General features: G+C 56.9%; 12 protein-coding genes across 12 annotated transcripts; 9 read left to right on the top strand and 3 right to left on the bottom strand.

Annotated features, from left to right (window-relative positions):
• The first annotated feature begins 49 nt into the window (after window positions 1-49).
• Window positions 50-1,411, top strand: SPRG_07851 (TKL protein kinase). Its single transcript, XM_012346843.1, has 3 exons — window positions 50-902; window positions 956-1,121; window positions 1,171-1,411. The coding sequence occupies exons 1-3, from the start codon at window positions 97-99 to the stop codon at window positions 1,378-1,380; spliced, it is 1,182 nt and encodes a 393-aa protein (XP_012202233.1). The 5' UTR covers window positions 50-96; the 3' UTR covers window positions 1,381-1,411.
• A 253-nt stretch (window positions 1,412-1,664) lies between these two features.
• SPRG_07850 (hypothetical protein) lies at window positions 1,665-2,151 on the top strand (the record flags this gene model as incomplete). Its single annotated transcript, XM_012346842.1, has 1 exon — window positions 1,665-2,151. The coding sequence occupies one exon, from the start codon at window positions 1,665-1,667 to the stop codon at window positions 2,028-2,030; it is 366 nt and encodes a 121-aa protein (XP_012202232.1). The 3' UTR covers window positions 2,031-2,151.
• Window positions 2,152-3,285: 1,134 nt separating this feature from the next.
• SPRG_07849 (hypothetical protein) lies at window positions 3,286-3,795 on the top strand. Its single transcript, XM_012346841.1, has one exon. It carries the CDS (start codon window positions 3,317-3,319, stop codon window positions 3,686-3,688), a length of 372 nt encoding a protein of 123 aa, XP_012202231.1. The 5' UTR covers window positions 3,286-3,316; the 3' UTR covers window positions 3,689-3,795.
• A 584-nt stretch (window positions 3,796-4,379) lies between these two features.
• Window positions 4,380-4,861, top strand: SPRG_07848 (hypothetical protein). The gene has a single exon (XM_012346840.1). It carries the CDS (start codon window positions 4,424-4,426, stop codon window positions 4,799-4,801), a length of 378 nt encoding a protein of 125 aa, XP_012202230.1. The 5' UTR covers window positions 4,380-4,423; the 3' UTR covers window positions 4,802-4,861.
• SPRG_07847 (hypothetical protein) lies at window positions 4,804-5,777 on the bottom strand. Its single transcript, XM_012346839.1, has 4 exons — window positions 5,699-5,777; window positions 5,156-5,647; window positions 4,990-5,102; window positions 4,804-4,940 (listed from the first exon to the last, which is right to left on the bottom strand). Exons 1-4 carry the CDS (start codon window positions 5,742-5,744, stop codon window positions 4,899-4,901), a joined length of 693 nt encoding a protein of 230 aa, XP_012202229.1. The 5' UTR covers window positions 5,745-5,777; the 3' UTR covers window positions 4,804-4,898.
• Window positions 5,778-6,221: 444 nt separating this feature from the next.
• Window positions 6,222-6,962, bottom strand: SPRG_07846 (40S ribosomal protein S13). The gene is made up of 2 exons (XM_012346838.1): window positions 6,692-6,962; window positions 6,222-6,522 (listed from the first exon to the last, which is right to left on the bottom strand). The coding sequence occupies exons 1-2, from the start codon at window positions 6,924-6,926 to the stop codon at window positions 6,302-6,304; spliced, it is 456 nt and encodes a 151-aa protein (XP_012202228.1). The 5' UTR covers window positions 6,927-6,962; the 3' UTR covers window positions 6,222-6,301.
• A 1,471-nt stretch (window positions 6,963-8,433) lies between these two features.
• SPRG_07845 (hypothetical protein) lies at window positions 8,434-9,322 on the top strand. The gene is made up of 2 exons (XM_012346837.1): window positions 8,434-8,552; window positions 8,609-9,322. The coding sequence occupies exons 1-2, from the start codon at window positions 8,498-8,500 to the stop codon at window positions 9,199-9,201; spliced, it is 648 nt and encodes a 215-aa protein (XP_012202227.1). The 5' UTR covers window positions 8,434-8,497; the 3' UTR covers window positions 9,202-9,322.
• Window positions 9,323-9,796: 474 nt separating this feature from the next.
• SPRG_07844 (hypothetical protein) lies at window positions 9,797-11,555 on the bottom strand (the record flags this gene model as incomplete). The annotated part of the gene is made up of 7 exons (XM_012346836.1): window positions 9,797-10,064; window positions 10,121-10,620; window positions 10,672-10,744; window positions 10,793-10,841; window positions 10,891-11,127; window positions 11,189-11,417; window positions 11,463-11,555. 7 exons carry the CDS (start codon window positions 11,553-11,555, stop codon window positions 9,863-9,865), a joined length of 1,383 nt encoding a protein of 460 aa, XP_012202226.1. The 3' UTR covers window positions 9,797-9,862.
• Window positions 11,556-12,622: 1,067 nt separating this feature from the next.
• Window positions 12,623-13,459, top strand: SPRG_07843 (serine/threonine protein kinase). The gene has a single exon (XM_012346835.1). The coding sequence runs from the start codon at window positions 12,634-12,636 to the stop codon at window positions 13,426-13,428; it is 795 nt and encodes a 264-aa protein (XP_012202225.1). The 5' UTR covers window positions 12,623-12,633; the 3' UTR covers window positions 13,429-13,459.
• A 639-nt stretch (window positions 13,460-14,098) lies between these two features.
• SPRG_07842 (CAMK protein kinase) lies at window positions 14,099-14,977 on the top strand (the record flags this gene model as incomplete). The annotated part of the gene is made up of 1 exon (XM_012346834.1): window positions 14,099-14,977. One exon carries the CDS (start codon window positions 14,099-14,101, stop codon window positions 14,975-14,977), a length of 879 nt encoding a protein of 292 aa, XP_012202224.1.
• A 2,835-nt stretch (window positions 14,978-17,812) lies between these two features.
• SPRG_07841 (CAMK/CAMKL/BRSK protein kinase) lies at window positions 17,813-18,747 on the top strand. The gene has a single exon (XM_012346833.1). It carries the CDS (start codon window positions 17,886-17,888, stop codon window positions 18,726-18,728), a length of 843 nt encoding a protein of 280 aa, XP_012202223.1. The 5' UTR covers window positions 17,813-17,885; the 3' UTR covers window positions 18,729-18,747.
• An 893-nt stretch (window positions 18,748-19,640) lies between these two features.
• SPRG_07840 (serine/threonine protein kinase) lies at window positions 19,641-20,571 on the top strand. The gene has a single exon (XM_012346832.1). The coding sequence runs from the start codon at window positions 19,654-19,656 to the stop codon at window positions 20,515-20,517; it is 864 nt and encodes a 287-aa protein (XP_012202222.1). The 5' UTR covers window positions 19,641-19,653; the 3' UTR covers window positions 20,518-20,571.
• Window positions 20,572-21,537: the final 966 nt, after the last annotated feature.

The raw sequence follows: 21,537 nt of genomic DNA, 5'->3' as shown, positions 1-21,537 counted from the left end.
TCGTCGTCTCTGCCGTTGCGGGCAGCTAATGAATTGAAACGAATCGACCAGCTGGTTTTCAAGAACGAGCGCCAAGTGGTCAGCCAAGTGGCGGCGATGATCAAGCGGAACAGCTCGTCGTGCGACGGTGTCGCCGCAGTCGCCATCCGCATCGCAGCCCCACCACCCCACCTCGGCATGATGTCACTGCGGGCCCTTGCATCGAGTACCGACAACGACGACGACGACCACGCAGCGCGCACGCGCCTCATCCTCCTCGTTGCGACGGGCATCATTCTGCTCGTCTTGCTCGGGTACCTTCTCTGCCGCCGCCGCCGCGCCAACAAGCACGCGGACGTGAGCTTCAACGAAGGAGATCTCTACGCGCTCGAAGACTCGTCGGCGCTCAACACCATGACGGCGTTTCCGCCACTCGACCCTGCGATCCTGCCGTTCAAGATCGAGTTTGAGCGGCTGCTCTACACGCGCAAGCTCGCGAGCGGCGCGTTCGGCGAGGTCTGGCTTGGCCAGCTCGACGGGACCTCGGTCGCGATCAAGCAGATTTTGCCCGAGCGGCGCCATGATCCGGTCGAGGTCAAGTGCTTCCTCGCCGAGATTGGCCTCATGGCTCCGCTCTCGCATCCGCACATTTTGACGCTTGTCGGGTTTTCATGGAGCCCCGAGTACAATTTATGCTTTGCCACCGCGTACTGGAAGCACGGCGACCTCTTGAGCTGCCTCAACCGCCTCCACGACGCGTGGTCCTGGCCCATTGAGCGCCTGCAGATCGCTCTCGGCGTCGCCAAAGGGCTCGTCTACTTGCATGCGCGGACCCCCAAGGTCATCCACCGCGACCTCAAGAGCCGCAACATTTTGCTCGACGACCACTTCGAGGCCAAGATCACCGACTTTGGCGTCTCTCGGTACAAGCGTATATATGTCCACTGCAACATGCGGACCGCCGGTGAACGATTAGGACGCGTGCGTTTGAGGAGACGATGACGGCGGGCGTCGGAACCGCGCTCTGGGCAGCCCCCGAAGTGTTTCTCGGTCGGCGCTACGACGACAAGGCCGACGTGTACTCGTTTGGCATTGTGCTCTCGGAGCTCGACACGGGCAACATCCCTTTTGTGGACCACCCGGTACGTCGTCTTGGTCGTATTCGCCCCATCTCTATGCTCATGCTCGTAGGTGTTTGCGAACGGGCGCAAGGTCGACCCCACCACGGTGCTCAAGCTCGTGACGATGGAGCACGCGACGCCGACGTTCTCACCGTCGTGTCCGGCGGCCATTGAAGCACTCGCCAAGCGCTGTCTCTCGTTTGAGCCGAGCGCGCGACCGTCCGCCCAAGACATTGTTGCGTTCCTCAGCCACGCCGAGACCGACCTCTTTGCTTTCTGAGTCGTGTAATTTATGAGTGTACTACTGCCGACGCAGTGTTCGAGTCACGGACCTACTCTCAAGTAGCTTGAGAAATCCAGTCCCGACTTGGCCTCCGTATACGATACAGTGGGCGACTTGGTTGACGTGCTGCATAGCGTCCGTAAAGGCCCACCGCGTCTTCTCTTCTTCTTCATTCCGTTGCATTCGCTTCGCATTCGAACCGCGCTGTCTCTCTAAGGGCACGAAAGGATTGCAGTGGAATGCTGCACTTTGCCATTTTCAAACCCACGACGTAAGTCTCGATGGTGCTCTACTACGCCAAGCGGTGTGCGACCGTGTGGGAGAAGCTCGGCTTTCGGCGCGTGTACGTCGCGCTCGAGGTGCTCTCGGACGCGCGCGTGCTTATCTGGGTCAACTCGGGTGACGAGTACAACACGGATCAAATCGTCGACGCGGCGTGGAACCAGCGCTGTGGATTGCGACTGCGGCTACTCGACGACGGCACCGTCGTCAAGAAACACCTCCTCTTTGACTGCCAAGCCGACATGTTTTACTTCCTCATGGAGCTCGGCATGGAGCCGGCGCAGAACGGCGGCAAGGTCCGGCGCGGGTCGTTCACAAATCCAATTTTGCAGAGCCCAAAGCGCAAGAGCAGCCTCCGCCGGTGAAGCGGTCGTGTACATTTAACGGGTCGTCTCTGCCTGCGTCTCTGCCACACCCGGCTCGTGTCGAGGACCATCTGTGTCGAAAGCCGCATCCAACGCTAATTTATCATATTTCCATGTGCTGCAACTTGGGTCCTCGTTGGGTGCGCACCAGACGCGTATGATTCCAATGTACCAGGTATTAGAAGTTCGGCAGCCACTGTGTATGTGTAGTACATACCAGCACGTGGCCACCCACGACGCGAACGACAACAGCAGCCGCAGCTAGCGGCAGCTTTTCTTCGTGCGCCTACTCATATTTGCGGCCTCTACAGGCTGCATCCATGGGCTGCATCTCATCATCGGATACTCTTTCTTTCATCAAGAGAGGTGGTGGTGCGTCAAAGACACGCAGACTGGATTGCCCAGCGTTGCCGTCGTTCTACACGGTACGGTACTGTCGTCGTCGTCGTATAGTGTACCGGTAGCATCTCGCCTGAGATTCGTGGTTGACTACCACGCGTTCGTTTACATACATAGATCGGTCAAGAGCGGTCCCTCTACGACGAGGAACTGTATGAATACCATCAACAGGAAGAGCCCTCTTGGCACTCGTCTTTTTAATATGTACGTAAAAATAATACCGTACAGTGGTCCAGGGAGGCAGCTTGAAGAAGGTGCGCAGAATGGTTCGTGGTGACGGCATCGCTGGACACTGCCCTGCATTGGTGCTTGGTCGTCACGTTGACGTGAGGCTTCGTACACGGTACTACAGTGTAAGAAGTACGACGCTGCGGGAAGCCGCTACTGCTGGAGGCGGCCGGAGGACATCCGCGTCGTCGCCATTACAGCAAGCGCCGACTCACCTTTTCGAAACCGACGTCGACGCCAACTCTCACGAGCTTGGATCTCGTGTCAACTCAACACGCCACGCCGCTGTCTCTTCCATCTTGGACCAGATCAGCGCATTCGATGCCACCACCACCTCTATAGGTGTATGTAGTACGGCGATACAAAGAATGCAATCAGCTGCCGCTCCTATCGCCCGACCTCGCCGCACCGTGCAGCCGCTTGACCCAACCTACGCGAGGGTGGGAAGCTATGGCGACCGTCTCGAGTTCAGTATGGTCGGTACCAGCTGGCACCGTTCTTCTCTTGCGCTTTGTATGCTCGGGCCGTAGACAGGCGACCTGGTTTCAAGCGTGTGAATTTTTATTGTTTTTTTCGCTCGGTGAATTTAAAAAATACACCACTAGGTTTGCGCCACTTTGCATTTTCCCTCGTCCACCACACTCCACATCAACATCAACATGGTGGTCTACTACGCCAAGCAGTGCGATACCGTCATGGAGAAGCTCGGCTTCCGCGGCAAGACGCTCGCCATGGACGTCGACTCGAGCAAGGGCGCCTTCACGTGCATGAACACCAACACAACGTATGCGATCGACGACATCCTCGAAGCCAAGTGGACCAACAACATGAACCTCAAGCTGCGCATCCAGAAAGACGGCGAGCTCCTCAAGCAGCGCCTTGTCTTTGAGTGCCAAGCCGACCTTTACTTTTTCCTCGTCGAGCTCGGCTTCCAGCCCACCAAGCACGACGGCGAAGTCCGCCGCGGCTCGTTCTGCGCCTCGTCGCTCTCGTCGTCGTCCGGCTCCAAGTCGTCGCGCCGCAGCATCTAAAATGGCCGACGACGATCTCCATCGCCATGGTAGCGATCCCGCTGTACTCTAGAAGAATTATTATTTAACATATCAACAAATGCCAGCAAGGCGATATCCACCGCATATGAAATGCACTGCCATCTTTCTCCAAGAGCAGCTTCTACCAGCAAAGGTTGACAAGCAACCGTCCACCACCCTGTGTACTAGACTGCCGCGATCGAATGCGCATACTACGACGACGCCACGACACTTGAGAGCAACAGCCGCCGACGACCAACGCCGCGTGATTACCAGGGTGCCCACCGATGGTCCCACGGTGGCCTGCAAACGGGCGACGAGGCGGGCTCAGAAATCGCATCATCCGGCAAGTGTGCGAGTCATCATCGCGCAGTGAGTGCGCGCCCGGCTCGCCCATTCTGCGCGTTGGACCAACGACCGTGCCTCCATCAACACCCACCACCAAAGCCTTTGGTGGTGGGTGTTGCCGTACGCTTTGGCGAAGGGTACGGCAGCGTGTTGAACCGCGACTTGGTGCTGATGATACTCGCAACGGACCCAGAAAAACGAGCCGAATAATTCACAACACATCCAAGTCAAGGAGGAGGAGCTGCTCCGACTTGCAAAGCAGCAAGTGCATGTCGCTTCTCACGCCTGTTCTTCTTCTTCGCGGCTTCTCGGTTCGGGACCAGCCATGCAGAGACAGCTACTACTTGCTACTCTACCAAAATTGCGCCATTCGACGACCAAAACACGATGGGTGTGCACTACGCCAAGCGAAAGGAGTCCGTCCTCGAGAAGGTCGGGCTCCGCACTGAATACGTTGCTATCGACGTGGACGATGGCACGATGACGTGGCTCAACTCGCAGCGCACCTTTGCCCTCACCGACATTGTCGCCGCGTCATGGACCCAGGACCGCCTCGTGAAGCTCCGCATCGAGACCCTGGACGACTCAAGTAGTAGTAGCAGCAGCAGCTTTCGCTTTCAGTTTGATGACGACCACGACCTCGATGCGTTCATGGCCGACGTCGGTATCCACGCATCGTCGCCGAGCCGCGGGTCCTTTAGCACCCGCCGTCGAAGCTCATGTGGGCGCCAAAGCCTCCTCGCGCTGCTCTCGTCCAAATCCTAGAGTTCGTTCGTTCGTGCACGCTCATTTCTTAATGCTAGTATTCTTATGCCACATGTCGTGATTGCGCTGGAGCGGACGACAATCCGGCCAGCTTGGACTACTTGGAGAGCCAGCCCTTGTCGGTCGCGTCGGCAAACATCTACGTCACGATGGCTCAAGTCGCAGGAGAGAGGCGAGAGGAGGCGTACGTTGATGAGCGCGTCCTTCTCGCCCGGCACCAAGTCGGGGTGCCAGAGGTCAAAGAGCAGCACAACGCGCTCGCCCTTTTGGCCGTCGTGCCACACCTCGTGGTCGTACGCATCTACAATGGAACAAAGGTGGGCGGAGGTCGCGCCGTCTACACGCTACTAGTACCGTCAAAGACCATGCACTCGCCTTCCTTCCACTCCTTCGTCTCGTCCGCGACGCGGATACCACAGTTGGGCGGGACAAAGAGCGGAAAGTGGCAGCGGAGCCGGATGTTGCAGGGCGCCGAGTGCGCCTTGATCGCGCTCTGCGGCTGCAATGTCGAGAAGAACGCGTACGCAAACGGAAGCCCGGTCATGAAGCCCGGAATCGCGTTCAGAAGGCGCGTCGTCGTCGGGCAGTGCGTCTCAAAGAGGTCGACCTTCTTGCCCTTGGTCACGTAGCTGAACCAGTCCCACTGGCCTTGGTGGAGCGCGTGCTCTTGGCCTGCAAGGACGTAGTCGCTCTCCTTCTGCGCATGGCGCAACGCGACGTACTCTTCGCGGATCGTGTCGAGGTTGTCCGTGAACGACTGCGTCCACGGAAAGTCCTTGGCTTCATGGAAGGGCTGCGCCTTCAAGCCCGGGAACATGAAGAGCGTCGGGCTCGGTCGCGGCTTGGCTACGCAAGCATGTGCCATGAGCCCGAGGTCCCATCGCGCTTAGGAAGCACCCGTCGTCAAGCAGAGCGCGCTGCGGAGGAGCGCTGCCTTGGCCATGCTCGTCTCAAAGATTGGTCCAGCCCAGAAACCTTGGTATGCTAATGTAAAACGGATATTTCATTCCACATACAATTCCCAAGTACAGTATATTTATCTATTTAAATATTAAGCATTAATGCTGCATACCTACTTCATGTATGAGGCAATACTCATATTAAAATTGTGTGGAATTGCGAGGTTGCAGTGGACTTATGAGGTCCAGGATGGTGGCAGCCGGGGCCGCCCGAGCCTGCGCTGCGACAACGACCAAACAGCAGCAGCTCGACCAAGAGACACATGATCCTTCATCAGCAAGCTTCCGAGCTGGCTCTGCCATGCAACTGCAAGGGCCCGCGACATCTTGCAGTGGTTTGGAACGCTTTGCAAGGCAGCCAGCGCCATGTCGCAAGCGATCCCGTCCCATCCATGGCATTGCCGCGCCTTGCGAAGCACATGCGCAACAGCCAGTAGACATGCTACCATGCACGCGCGAGATATATATGGTAACATCAGTTGTATTTGACCGATATTAGCTCGTTCGCAATATCACCGGGAGGTAGAGAGAGCGAAAGCGCTTAGGCGACGAGCGTCGAGGCCGTGGCGGATTCGTACTTCCAGTTGGGCGAAAGCTTGCGGTTCGTGCGGTAGTAGCGAGCGAGGCGGTGGATGCGCGACTCGATCAAAATAAGGCGGAACTTGGAGTCCTTGTCCTGGCGGTTGCGCTCAAGGTGCTTGCGGACAGCGACAGCCTTCTTGATGAGCTGGTACAAGTCCTCCGGGAGGCCAGGGGCAAGACCTAAAGGACGCAAACGACACCAACCCCGCATGTTCCATTCACACAATCAACATGTTGTGTGGCAGGCAACACCGTGGCACGACGACAATGGAGAGAGAGATGACGTGGCACAAGAGGGAGAATGGGTCGACGCAGATGAGATCATCGTCAAGACCGCTCAATAGCGTACCGTTCTTCTTGAGGATGCGGAGCACCTTCGAGCCCGTGATCGACTTGACCTGGGCAATGCCGTGCGAGTCACGGAGGATCACGCCGATCTGCGAGGGCGAGAGACCCTTCTTGGCGAACTTGCACACGTGGTCCTCGACGTCCTCGGCCGTGACCTTAAGCCACGACGGCGGCGTGCGCTTGTAGGGGCGAGCGGACTTGCTCATGCCCTTGCCGGCGGAATGCATGCGACCCATGGTGATGTACTTGTGTTTGACGAACGAAAAGTAATTCGGCTACGGAGCTGATGCTCGCCAGCGCCGGGGCACAGCCAGTGAACATTTGCACCAATGGCATCGAGGTAGCTTTTGCAGCCAATGGCATCGCAGTACAGAATTCTTTTTGACCAATGGTATGGCATGTGATGGTGCAGGCCGCTGGCACCAATGAACGACCGGGATTATAGCTGAGCCAATCCGAGGCTGCAGAAGTAATCCATTATAGCCAATCAAACATGGGCATGGGCTGGGCAGATACGTGCGAGCCACTTCGAGGAGTGGAATGTGCGTTTGACAACTTGATATCGTACGCACGACTTCAAAGCATGCAGTGTCAAAGAAGAAGGACCTGAAGTCTCTTGAGAAGGATGGCCGAGAACTCGATTCCAATATCAACATTTTAACCAATCCATGAATTCAATTCATATCCAATCGCGTTGCGACAAGGCATGTTTTCTGCCAATCCAAATCGGCTTGAGAAAGCAACGCTGATTGGTGGTTTAGAAAACAAAAGGATCATTTTAACCAATGACACATCAAAAGCATTCAACCAATGACAGAGCGCTGGGCCCGCCCAATCCGATGTCGCACTGGCGATTGGGTAATCATCATCGAGGGATTATGGCGAGGAGGATGCAGTCAACGGCAACTCGACACCGTTGCGGTCACGGGCGCCGAAAGACAACGCCGCCATCCCGCGCCCTCACATTCATTTTACAGCCATCAACACAGACGAAGCAACGTCTCATCGCCATGGGCCGCCCTCCTAGTCCTCTAGGCACGGCTGCATGTATATGGGCCAGCTGCCAGTCACAACGGCCTGCAGGTCACACCCAGGCGGTATAGTGCCACGTACTCGTATTAAATTTACACGGCCAGGCGACCATCCTATCGTGGCCCATACATACTCATGCATGCACGCGCGTCATTGCGGCGTGCGTCTGAGGGACGCATCCGCCTGATGAATGCTAATGAACATCCTCTGGATAGCCTGTCGCGGGGCCGTTGACGCACCTCTGCGTTGCTCGAGGTGTACGGGCTTCGCAGCGAGCTACGGCATACCACCATGTCGTCGGCGCGTGGCGTAGCAATCAACAGTCGCTTCATTGCCTCACGAACTTGGTATGCATCCTGTACGGCGCGGCCCACGACGCCGATGCTGTGGCATTGCCACGCGTCGTGTGATGCGCTCTACTTATAGCCGTCCTCGCCCTGCAAATGTGCATGGCTTTCGCAACGCATGGGTCCGTTACATGCGCGAGAGACCGGTGCATGCAGCGGTGTCGTACATGGGGCCCAGAGGGGCCCACAAGCCGCTGCCCTCTGCCCCAATGATTGCCATGGACTTCGCTTTGCATCGCCAAAATTGGAACAAAAACACGAAAACGTCGATTCCTCTGATATTTGATATCCATTTACAGAGGAATCCTTCAACTGCCGCGGGAAGCCCTATCCGCTGTCGACGTCTATATACTGAAACCAAGTCATTTCGGCAGGCTGCCTCCGCCACCACTGGCTCACTTTTTGATTTTTTCGACGTCTTGAGAATCATGCTCGCTCGCCGCTTGACCTCGAAGGCCCGCGGGTTTGTCGCGCCCGTCAACGGTAAGCCACCGCCGACGTGATGGACGACGACGACGCTCATCTACATGCCCATGTAGCCCGCTCGTTCTCGGCGGCGCCGTCGAAGGAAGACTTTTCGTCGCCGGACCACTACTTTGACGACGAGGTCAAGGCGCAGGTCGGCGACCCGTCGAAGCGCGCGTTCACCTACTTTATGATGGGTGGCGCCCGCGTCGCGTACGCGACGGCGGCGCGCCTCGCCGTGCTCAAGTTTGTGGGCACGATGTCGGCGTCGGCCGATGTGTTGGCGCTGTCGACGGCCGAGTTTGACTTGTCGTCGATCGAGGAAGGCTCGACGATCACGGTCAAGTGGCGTGGCAAGCCCATCTTCATCAAGCACCGCACGGACGCGGAGATTGAGGAAAGCAACAACACCAACTTGGCGGAGCTCCGCCACCAGGAAACGGACGCCGAGCGTGTCCAGGACCCCAAGTGGCTCGTCATTCTTGGTATCTGCACCCACTTGGGCTGCGTGCCGGCCTCGAACGCTGGCGAGTACGGCGGCTGGTTTTGCCCGTGCCACGGTTCGCACTACGATGTCTCGGGCCGCATCCGCAAGGGCCCGGCGCCGCTCAACATGGAGATCCCGCCGTATAAGTTTGTTTCGGCCCAGCGCGTCCTCTTGGGTTAATACCTCAAAGCGTTTGCGCCCATCCCTCTTCGTTCCACCACAATTAGATCCACTCCTTCTTAATACCAACCAGCCCTCTCGGTTATGATCTCGCCGTGTTGCTCGAGGCTGCATGTGTCGTTTAAGAGTCCTCTTGTACGTCTTAGCATCAGCGATCGGACGTATTCAGCCATGCATGCACACAAGGCCATCTCATGGGCTACTTGTACCACCGGCGACCGCACCCAGCACACTATAAGCTCTTAGACGAGTGCTCAACTCATCGCATATCAAAGATCTAGCAAGGCCACCGTCCGTCATGTGGACCTCGCTCGACTTTCCGACTTGAAATTGTACAGGTTGTCGAGGAGCCCATGGATCGTCGACGTGTTGTCGCTCATGATTGCAGCATGTGCTTTTTGGCGCGACGCGCCGGAGCGATACCTTGGTTCATCTCTTTCGCGTGCTCCCATTGCCACAGCCCACGACGGCCTCTCGATCCACAGCATACTGCTGCGGAGAGATATAACAGCAGCTTCACACCGCACCACAATGTACATTCGTGGTGCTCGATCGAGCAAGTGTCGTCGTCGTAGTCGGCCCAGCAGAGTGTCGTCGCCTGCGATGCCCTTCAAATCACCTAAAAAATCTCCCGATACCGGCGACGAGAAGAGCGTTGACGTTAAAGGAGAGGCTTGCGCCGCGGCAGCACGGGGGGCATGTCGGGTGCCGTATTGAGCTTGGTGTACTCTGCGATGAGCCACTTGTTGGACTCGAGCGCTTCGTCAAACATGGCTTGGTCCATGTACTCGAGGTAGTGGTGGACGTGGGCCTTGCGCTTGTAGAGCTTGAGGAACCGCGCCTGCATGCGCTCAAACGTTTCGCTAATAGGTCGTCGATCGTCGTCAGTTTGACACTAGAATGCGACGTGGATGCGTACACGATGCAGCCGTGGTTGGAGAGCGAGAGGACCGACGGGGACCCTTTGACACTCTCGAGGCTCGGGACACTGCACAGCCCAATCTTGAAGCCGTCTTTGTTCCAGTAGATGAGCCGCATCTCAGCCTTGAGTTTCTCCAAGTGGCTCTGGACGTCCGAGACTTGGACGTTGCCGCGGAAGAGAAGGCCACACGCCAACATGACGCCATGCGTGCGGGGACTTGTCTGGATGAGCTGGTTCTGCGCGTGGAAAATGTCGGTAAAGAGATGTCGGAGCCGGTGCGTTTGGTAGGCCGGCGACGTCGACTGCAGCGGCGAGAGACTCGAGAGGAGGTAGTGCAGCTTGGGGAAGGGCACGAGGTTGGTCGTGATCTCGTTCAGATCGACGTTGAGCGAGCCTTCAAAACGCATCGAGCTCGTCAAGTGGGTGAGTACACGCGCCACGATGCGGTTCATCGCATCAAACGACGACGACGTTGACGACGACGACGCAGGGACTTTCTAGCAGGTGCATCCTGTCACCGCGCTCGAGATGTTACCAGTCGGAGGTACCGCGAAGAGCGCTTCATTCTCAATCGGCAAGACGCAGTCCGCGTGCTCGGTGAGCTGGTGCAGCGCCAGCATGCTACGTCGATGCGATAGCACCCAACCGCATCTTTGAGTCGTCATGTACCTGTTGTAGGGCGACGTAATGACATCGTCGTCTTCCGATGGAAAGATGGCTAGTACATGAAAAGATGAGTCGGACGCGGTCATCGCGACTGTGGCGACCAGTCGTGAAGCGGTAGGCTTCCGGGTAGTGGTCTTCAAGCAAGCTTAAAATGTACGTGCCAAGGCCCGAGCCGGTCCCGCCGCCCATGGAATGCAACACAAAGAACGACTGGAGGGAATCTACGCATGTCAGTCGTCGCTTGTAGACGGACCGGCGTACCGCAGAGCTCCGTGGCGTGCTGGAGCTTCTCGAATAGCTGTCCTTGTACTGTGGCCCATAGAGCGCATACCCATGTGCTACATCAGCATCGCGATGATCCTTCTGTATGTAGGCCGTCATGGATGGTGGTGGGCGCACCCCAATTGTTGCCCGAGCCCGAGACGTCGGTGAGAAACTGGGACGAGTCAAAGAGCTCGCCAAGCGGGCCATGCAGCGTCTCGGCCACGGGCCCTTCCTCCATATCGATGAGAAGCGCGCGCGCGCGGAGGCCCTTGATGCGCTCGTGCGGCGGCAGGTCCTGGCCGTGGGTGTCGACGTTGCGGAAGAAGGTGCTCATGCTATCGTCAAAGCGGGCGTCCTTGGCATGCTAGCCAGCGCTGAGCACACAGGCTGGAGCGCCATGGCCTCGTACCTTGGCATGCTCGTCCAGCGCCATCTTCCAGAACTGGCGGCCGATCTGGTTGCCGCATTGCCCGACCTGGATCGTGATGAGCTCGCGGGGCATCTTGTTTGTCTGCCGTATCCGTATCCGGACACATGGCTTTTTCTTTTCTGTTCTTTTATTATCGGGTACGTTCTTTTATTGTCTTGCACGTTCTTTTACGAGGAAGCGTTCTGTACCGAAGCGTTTTGGGTCGGGTGCATGCAAGTCTGAGAACAAGGGAGGACGGCAAAAGAAGTGGGACGTTCAATCCGCGCTGGTCGAAGCCTTCGGCGTCTTCCATCTTTTTTCAGGATATAGTAGTACCTGCCTCTGAGTTGCTACAGAACGATCAACCGCGCGCTTCTGAGAAGCGTACTCGAACCATATACACTGCGAATTTGATGGCAGCAAGCGGCAGGTTCTCGAACGCGGACGAGAGATCCACACTCACCAGTGTGGCGGAGGCACTGTGCGGTTAGGGCTGGCGGGTGTCTCGGCGGACGGCGCTGTGTCCTGTCATGGCAACACTGCGGACAATGCGACATGGCGCGCGAGGTGATTGCGTTCGCTTGGCTACCGCGCTGCACCGCTGCTCCGACGACACTCTACATGCTACTCGGTGGTGTTAGGTGCAGCCTTGGTGCCGGTCCCACCGTGGATCGTATAGTTTGATCGTGGCGTCGGATGATGGTGCTTCGGAAATGATTGATTCGGACGACTTTGCTTGCTCCCATGCGCATCAACATTCGATTGCAGTCCTTCTCGCTTCCATGTCTTCTTGCTGGCGTCGACGCAGCGTCATGAATCAAAGACTTTCGAAAAAGATCATCGCAATGCGCCTGTATGGTTCAATCTTTAAGTCGTTGAAGCCAACGCCCCCTTTTATCCGGAATATACGGATAAAGATCCCGCCCCGACCAATCCCAACACAGAAACGCGCGCCTTCTGCACACTTTTGGTGGGGGACCGAACGAGTGGAAAGCATCAATCTCGCCTGCTACCTGGTAGTACGACGTCGCCGGTAATTTTTCAGACGAGAAACCCAGTCAAGTGGGTGGGTTGAAGCCACGCACGTCCATAGCACCTGGAAAAAAGCAGAAAGAAGATCGCGTGGCGGTCCCACGGCAGCTCACTTTCTGATTTCCCAAACCGGAGCAACATGGACCAGTACAGTGTACAAGCGACGCTTGCTGACGCCAAGGACAGCGTCGTCTTGCGCTGCGTGCGCCTCTCGAACGCAACGACGTACGTCATCAAGCGCACAGTCATCTCGCGCGACACGAAGGCGAGTCTCATTAGCGAAATGCAAGCCTACCGCGCGCTCCAAGGGCCCATCCGTACGCGTCATGTCGTCCGGCTCTTGCACGCGTTCCAAGAAAAACAGCACCAGCATCTCGTGCTCGAGCACTGCGCCAACGGCGACCTCTACCACGCCCTCCAGACGTCCCGTCCCGGCGACCGGACGATGTGCGCACACAAGTACTTTTCCCAAATCGCCGCCGGCCTCGGCTACATCCATAGCTGCGGCCTTGCGCACCGCGATCTCTCGCTCGAAAACGTTTTTGTTGACGCCAACGGCAATCTCAAGATCGGCGACTTTGGCCTCGCCATGCCGCTCCATGGCATCTCGACCCACGCCGTTGGCAAGTCGTATTACATGGCGCCCGAGATGCACGGACCACACGGGTACAGCGCGGCCAAGGTCGATGTGTGGTCGTTGGGTATTTTGCTCTGGATGCTCTTGACGGGTGTGCCGCTGGTTGAGGCGTCAAGCGACGACGACCAAGCATTTGGGTACTTGAAGCGGTGTGGCGTGCGCGGTCTCGTGGACGTGTGGAAACTGGAGATGCCGAACGACGCAGTCGAGATGCTCGAGATGCTGCTGGTCGTCGACCCGACGCGGCGACCTGATATGGCGACCGTCCTGCAGCACTCGTACGCGCTTGCTGACTAGAGGACACATTCAATTTAGCTAACTTAAGTCGATATTTTTTTCTTTTTGCATCGTGTTTTGTCAAAGCATCCGGATACAATGACGTGGCAGACAGGGAGGCCTCGAAGCGTCGCGGCTGCGCTGCCTTTCGCATGAGTGGCGCTCGAATGCATCTTGTTGAAGACGACCCAAAGACATACGAGCAGAATCAACGACGAGAGAGTTTAAGAAACGAGAGTGGGAGGTGTCGTCGTCCGCTTCGAAAAAGTACCGATGGACCTTGCCATGTGCTTGACGTGGCAGCACCACACGGCAATCTATCTGGAGATGCCGGATAAGGATCGCGAGTGGGAGCAATTGCAAGGGTTCCATATTTGGGAATCGTCGTAAAGTCATCCAGACCACGCTCGACATGACTAGAGCGTGGTGTTTCGCAGACGAGAGAGGATGCTTCCGACCAGCCGTGGCATGTCCCGTGCCGCGCATCTGCATTACGGCGCGCTCATCTTTGAATGCGGCGTCGACGGATTGGCTTCTTGACCATGTCGCACATCCCTACAGACTCATTTTGCAGTAGCTTAAAGGAGCTGCAAGCCTCATGAACTACCGGTACACGAGCCTGCGTCTCGTGTCATTGTGATGGGGTTGACGGGCCTCCCTCTCTCATATACGGATACAGTGGGACGCTTTTATGGAGCCCGGGTGGAGGCATTCCACAATTTACGGTCGTCTTGCTGCCATGGACCAGTACATCCTCGACGCGCCGCTCGCAAAGACGGCTGCTGGCAGCCACGTGCTCGTGTGTCACCACCGCCAGACGCACTCGCGGTGTGTCATCAAGCGTACTACAGAAAGGTCGTCCGAGGCGGCGCTGGGGACGGTCGAGCGAGACGCCTACTACCTTCTTGCTTCGAGTCACAAGCCACCTTTGCATGGCGCGCGCCATGTCGTCCGGCTCTTGCACGCGTTCCAAGAAAAACAGCACCAGCATCTCGTGCTCGAGCACTGCGCCAACGGCGACCTCTACCACGCCCTCCAGACGTCCCGTCCCGGCGACCGGACAATGTGCGCACACAAGTACTTTTCCCAAATCGCCGCCGGCCTCGGCTACATCCATAGCTGCGGCCTTGCGCACCGCGATCTCTCGCTCGAAAACGTCTTTGTTGACGCCAACGGCAATCTCAAGATCGGCGACTTTGGCCTCGCCATGCCGCTCCATGGGATCTCGACCCACGCCGTTGGCAAGTCGTACTACATGGCGCCCGAGATGCACGGACCACACGGGTACAGCGCGGCTAAGGTCGATGTGTGGTCGTTGGGTATTTTGCTCTGGATGCTCTTGACGGGTGTGCCGCTGGTCGAGGCGTCAAGCGACGACGACCAAGCATTTGGGTACTTGAAGCGGTGTGGCGTGCGCGGTCTCGTGGACGTGTGGAAACTGGAGATGCCGAACGACGCAGTCGAGATGCTCGAGATGCTGCTGGTCGTCGACCCGACGCGGCGACCTGATATGGCGACCGTCCTGCAGCACGACTATTGCACCGCATGTAGCCCTGATGATCGAATTTGAGTAGTATGCGTCAAAGTGTACATCATGAAACATTAATAAAGTTACGAATCTTGGTATATATCTTGCAACAGAGTTCTGTGTCTCTGGACGTCGCTCGTGGCAGCATGATGCATTCTTTAAGGGTTCGCTCATGGTATTATGCCCTGGATCGTATAGAGTGGTCAAAGTGTGTCTCCGCTGAGGCTTGACTGTGCGGGAGTAGTGGGAAGAAATCACGAGTTGCCGGTCGATCAAATAGCTTGGCGATGGACCACATAGTAAACTAAACCCATAACGTTAGGGTAATTCCGGTGTAATATACCGCCTGAACAGAGTGGTCAGGGTGGTAATGGCTTCTTCGCCTAGACTCGCGTCGCTCAGCACGCTGCGCACAAGACCCGTAGGCTCCTCACATCATCCCACACAAGCCATTAATGCACCTCGCACGACGCAACAGCTTGGCTACACGAGCACCTTGGCTCCAGCGTCTGCTACCCATTCTTTGTCAGTACTAGTACGTCATTTTAAGGCCAATTTATCAAGCGTCCCTCACAATGGAATATAGGCATGTGTATTTTGTCTATCGAGCGACACACATCCTGAAACGCACTCGATGGTATCCGGATAGGTCTTGTTGAAGTGACGCGACCGAGATCTCGTGTAACTAAGCCAGGGGCATCGTCGCCACGCGTGCTGCGGAGTTGCAGCTTGAGATTTGGGGGTGTGAGGAGTGTGGTTGGCGCAGGCCGACATGATGATGTGGTCTTCGTCCGGACGTGATGCACACGGTTGCAATTTCCCGTTGCTGACGCCACGATGGACCGGTCATCTTTCTCTTCTGGCGCGTCGCTGGATTGCGATGGGCTGAGTCACGAGCTCGTTCTTTGAAAATCGTTCGGGCGAGGTCCGTCGTGCGTGCGCTTGCGTCAGCTTACGATCGTACGCAGGCGCGGACGACGATGCGCCCGTTGCAGGTGCACTTCTTCATCTGAGCTCAAGATACTTGGAAAATGCTGCGTTTCGCGTCAGAGAGGATGGCGAGCAGGATAAGCAAGTGGCAATCGCCAGAGGGTACGACTGCGGTGCGAGTCCCACGTCCGTCAAAGACACGCCACCACCGCCGCATGTCTTTATACCGCATGACGTGGCAAGCGTAGAGGAGCGCACACATTCTGGACGATGGTCAGGACTTGGTACCAACGTTGCAGCACATTACAGGGCCAATTCGAGCTCCATCTCGAACGAGCGACACCCATTTCCTTGCATCCTACGCATCGCGGGCCGTTGGTAGCGTCATGACAGCGGTCGCTTCTGGAAGGGCACCAACGGCTCGCCCATGGTGACGCACAGCGACTGGTGACGCAAGCAGAGGAGGTGTCTTCGCTCGTTGTACGCTGTGTCGAGAATGGGTGCGCTGAGATTTTCAGTGCAAAGGCGATCGCGCACGTCGACACGGGCGAAAGCGATATATGCCAGAGGTGGACCCTGTCTATGACGTCGGCGTCTCATACGACGAGGTGGGATCGCAAAGCAAATGTACAGTAGTCGTCGCTGATGCAGACTCGATGATGCTGCGCCCGGATCGAAGGACCCGCGAATTGGCGTTGAACCCGGCTATCTGCGGGACGCTCGAACGCCAGAGATGTTGGCATTCTCCGCCTTTTTGCGAGGCTTGGAGCCACCCATTTCTCGTACGCGGCTGGAGATTACCAGCGACACGATGGAATGCGCTAGGGTGCGGTAATAGTAGAGTGATCGAGTTGTCGTTGATGTTACTCTAAGATATGCGACCTCGCTGCGTTGGCGAGTTCGCCTGCTGTGTCAGGCGCAGCGCTCGTGCTGGCATCCGATTTGCCCGTCTTTGCCAATCAGAAACCGGCGCTCCAAAATGCACCAATCATATCGCGGCATTTGGCGGCCCAAAGATCCAGAGTGGGCCAAATATTTCTGAGGCATAGCGTGTTTTAAACAGCGCGCGTTTCCAGCGTGTCTGGGATTTACATGGGGTTTGTCCCAATCATGGAGCGGTCAGTCCACCCCACACGCCCATTTGAGCTGCATCGATGCTATCCACGCCATGGATGGATCAAATTATACTAGTAGGTACTAAAAGACTGCACACGTCATGTATATGTCTCTTTCGATAGTGCCGGTACACAACTCGATTGCGGGCGTTCGTTTAGAGGCCAGACGGGTGCTTGGTCAATGGGGGGCTTGGTCTGTGTGCGAAAGGCCACTGGTGGTGGCCATTCTTGAGACTTGCGTGCTTCCGTGCGTTGCAACGCCATCACCCGATATCCAGATCGTCTCGCCGAGTGGTTGTCAACGCTTGCTCGACGGTTTCTCTATAAACACGCAACCTTTTTTGCGATTTGGCGCTTGGCGGTGGCGCGGACGGCGCAACCATCAAGTGCAACGGACCGCTCGGACCTGTCGCGGGCCGTGTCACCAACCATTCCCGTCCACACGACCCGTTCGTCCTACGGCAACGACCAGAGACTTCGTCTTCCTTCTCTGACGCTGCTTGCAACCCGTTTGCATAACACTCGCAGCGTGTGTTGCATTGCCCCTCCACGATGAGTCCGAGATCGCATCGTCTCAGACAGTATAGGCATGTGCTCCAATTTCTCTGTGGCAATGCGTTTTGTCCTATTTGAACCGCCCCAACCGCAAGAAGCGTCCGTGCTGTGTCGACTCTAGTACGTACATCCCATGATGCGCCTTGGGGGCAAAACGGGACAAACGGGACAAACCTTGCAAGCATGTTTAAAACCCAGGTGGTCGCATCGAACATTCTTTGCCACGGGCGTAGAAAACACACACCGCGACGTGCGTAATGGAGTGTACAAAGAAACAAGGGATCGCAACCGCGTTCAGTTTGCACTTTGGAATTTGCCTCGACTAAGAACACATATATTTGGTCGGGAGCATGAACGCATACAGCATCGACCGGATCCTTGCGCCGGCCATTTACGGCCAGATCCTCCTCTGCACGCACAAGGCGACGGCGGCCAAGGTCGTCATCAAGCGCCTTGACGCCAAGACCGTCGTCAAGTCGCCGACGATCCACGAAAGCATTGGCATGGAGAAGCTCACGTACCACACACTGTACCGCGCGTCGCCGTCGAATGGCGCCGAGTTTGTGCTGCGGCTACTTGACGCGTTCGAAGAAGACGGCTGCGACCACCTCGTGCTCGAGTACTGCCCGCGCGGCGAGCTTTTCGATGCGCTGAAGGCGTCGCCGAATGGCCGCTTCCAGCCCGTTGACGCCCAGCGCTACTTTCGCCAAATCGTGCGCGGCCTCCAATATCTCCACAGCAACGGGTTTGCCCACCGCGATATCTCGCTGGAAAACGTCCTCCTCGACAAGAACGGCGACTGCAAGCTCTGCGACTTTGGCCTCGCGGTCCAAGTGCCCGTCAAGGACTTTGAGTTTGCGGCCGTTGGCAAGACGTACTACATGGCGCCCGAGATGTACACGGGCGGCGGCTACGACCCGACCAAGGTCGACGTGTGGTGCCTCGGGATCCTCCTCTTTATGATGCACACGGGCCTGCCATTGCTCGAGCGCGCGCGCGACGACAACACGATTTTTCAGTACGTCAAGCAGTACGGTGTCTACGGCGTGATTCGGTCGTGGCAGCTCGACCACCTCTTGCCGCCCGTCGCGCTCGAGCTCCTCGAGCTCCTCTTGACCGTCGACCCCACCCGCCGCGTGACGCTCGATAAGGTGCTCGCGCACCCGTACCTGACGTCGCCCGTCGTCCTGTAATCTTCCCATCTATACTACTATTTAATTGATTTTTTCGCGTTGCGCAACTCAAATAGTAGCTTCAGGATGCAGTGTCCGTGGCGCAGCTGCTGCGTCTCTATTGGCCCGTAATTCTCTTAGACAAGTCGAGTTGAAGGATCTGCACCCATGGGTGGGTTCATTGACACTCGTTGCTTTGCATCAACACGCTGGCATCAACACGCAACGTTTACGAGCAGCATTCGACACGCGACGTCGCATTGCAGTCATGTCGTTATGGTCGCCGCCGCTGCGACGTGCTTCTACCAGTGTACCGGGCAGGGCACGGTACCACTTCGTACCGTGGAGTAGCAAGTCGGTAGCGAGCGAGTGCACTTGATAGCGCAGCTGCTGAGCGCCGGCCAAGCCACCAAGAGGCCGTGACGACGATCATTCACTTACCTTTCCGCGTCGACATTGTCTTCGGTTGTGTGACGCGGAGGCTGTCCATGAACCATGAGGTATGTACAACCGTCTCGCTCGTTGGTTCGTGCGTGGGACGACCGGAATCGCAGGATAGAACGTGCGGCCACCCATCGCGACACGTCAGCAGTGACACCAACTTGCAGCTTCGCAGACGCCACCCGCCTCGTCGTGTAAGTAGAGTCCCTCGGCATATCTAATGCGTCGGCCAGAGATTCCGTTCTCGCTCGCCCATGAACGGACAGGACAGCGCGAGGAATGACGGTCGGCATGTCGCAGCACCTGGTCCGCCAATCAAATCGCGCGTGCGGCCGGTTGGGGCCAATCAAAGGGCCCATCGTGACCGTTGCCTTTCTTCTCGCTGCGAATCCAGCTGCAGCCAGCAAAACTTTCGCCGTCAACTCATACACTGTAAGCGGCGTCCGTCCTTTCTTTGAGGCAAACACGAAGTTGGCTCATTTTCCGATTTGCCGCCAAGCCGCACATGATGAACGAGTATACGATCGACCAAGTGTTGATCCACGGCTTGTATGGGGACCTCCTTCTCTGCACGGCCAACGCCTCCAACGTCCAATACATCATCAAGCAAATGAACATGCGCATGGCCGAGCACGAGACGACCGACGCGACAAGCGAGAATGGCATTGAGAAGGAGCTTCAGGCGTACGCACTGATCCAGTGCGCGACCAAATCAAAGAACGCCAAGAAGGGCGCCAGTGCGGTGGTCGGTCTCGTCGACAGCTTCACCGAAGACGGCTACGTGCATCTCGTGCTCGAGTATTGCGTCCAAGGCGACCTCTTTGAGATGCTGCAGAACAGTCCGCGTGAGCTCTTTTACTGGGACGACGCGCAGCGCTACTTTGACCAGATTGCCCACGGGGTTGCGTTTCTGCACAACGAGTGCGGCCTCGCCCACCGGGACATTTCGCTCGAAAACATCCTAATCGACGACGTCGGCGACTGCAAGATCTGTGACTTTGGCCTCGCGAGCATCGACTGCAAGCGCGAAAGCCGCCCGGTCGGGAAGCGCTACTACATGGCGCCCGAGATGTACGGCGACGACGGCTACGACCCGATGGCCGCTGACGTGTGGGCCCTTGGCGTCCTTCTCTACATGATGCACACGGGCTTGCCCCTGGTCGAGAAGGCCGCAACCTCCGACCGCATTTTTGTCTACATTCAGACACACGGCCTTCGCGCCATGGTCAAGGCGTGGCGCGTGCAGCGGCTCGTGCCCATGCAAGCGCTGGACTTGCTCGAGAAGATGCTCGTCATCGACCCGACACAGCGCATCACAATGGCCGACGTTGTGCATCACCCGTACGTCGCATCGCCCTTGGTTGCTTAGACCTAAAACCCGCTTTTTTAGTAATTTATTCAACAATTTTCGTTGGAACGTGTAAAGAAGAGACTCCTCGCACCCAATCAGCATTAGCATGGACACGGACGGTATCATACTACGCAGCGAGAGTGCGCGTCTTTGGCGTCGTCTCGAGAAGGTAAACAGCATGTGCAAAAGGCGTCAAACGGACGGGTCCTGGGTAAAACGCTCGTGGCCGTCCGATCGCGAGCCGTGAAGTACATATGGCGCGTTACACACGCGTGCGGTCGCCTTTAGCCCACGCGGTGGGTTATACGTGGAGGCAGGTTTAGCGCGTTGAACCCGCACGGGGGCTGGGCTGGGTGCCAAACGAAGCTACTGCAAATCGCAAGCGAATGGGCAGTGCGTGCTGGCCTATTCACCGGACGCAGCTACTCGGCGCCGCGCACGAGATTCAAGCACCTGCGCCTTGCAGACTTCCACCAACACAGCTGCACCACGCAGCGTGGATTTATTTGAATGTCGTGACGCCAAGGCCGCACCACGAGCTCGCTACACCTCAACACTTTGCTGCTGAATATTTTAGTGTTGTTCCCATCATCATGAACGCGTTCCGCCAAAATGAATGGCTCCACGGCCACTTCATTCGGGCCAGAGTGACCCACACCCAAAGAGCAGCACCACTGCCGTCCGCGTCAAGTAGAAGATTCATCACCGATACTACCAGTTGAGCAAGTATCAGCATCGACCCACCTCCATGGATTTCAGCGAACCGCCCCGAGAAATTACCCCCAATTCATCGAGGCGACGAGAAAACAAGAAACTTTTCACACAAAATTGACAAAAATGGGATCGTCTTGCAATAACCACGTGCAGCGACGCTACAACTATTCTACTCGTTTGAGAATCAATCGATTTCTAAAGCTCAAAAACATCGTCTCTACCGCGACGGAACATTGCTGCCGGACGATAAACTCCTGCACGTTGAAGAGCGTTTAGCTGCCGAAGTTCGACACATTTCTACCACGTACTAGTAAATCTTGGTAA

This window comes from Saprolegnia parasitica, assembly GCF_000151545.1.
Source record: "Saprolegnia parasitica CBS 223.65 unplaced genomic scaffold supercont2.31, whole genome shotgun sequence".
Lineage (NCBI taxonomy): Eukaryota > Oomycota > Saprolegniomycetes > Saprolegniales > Saprolegniaceae > Saprolegnia > Saprolegnia parasitica.
Note: the sequence above shows the minus strand (reverse complement) of the source record. Positions and strands in the feature narration are given on the sequence as shown.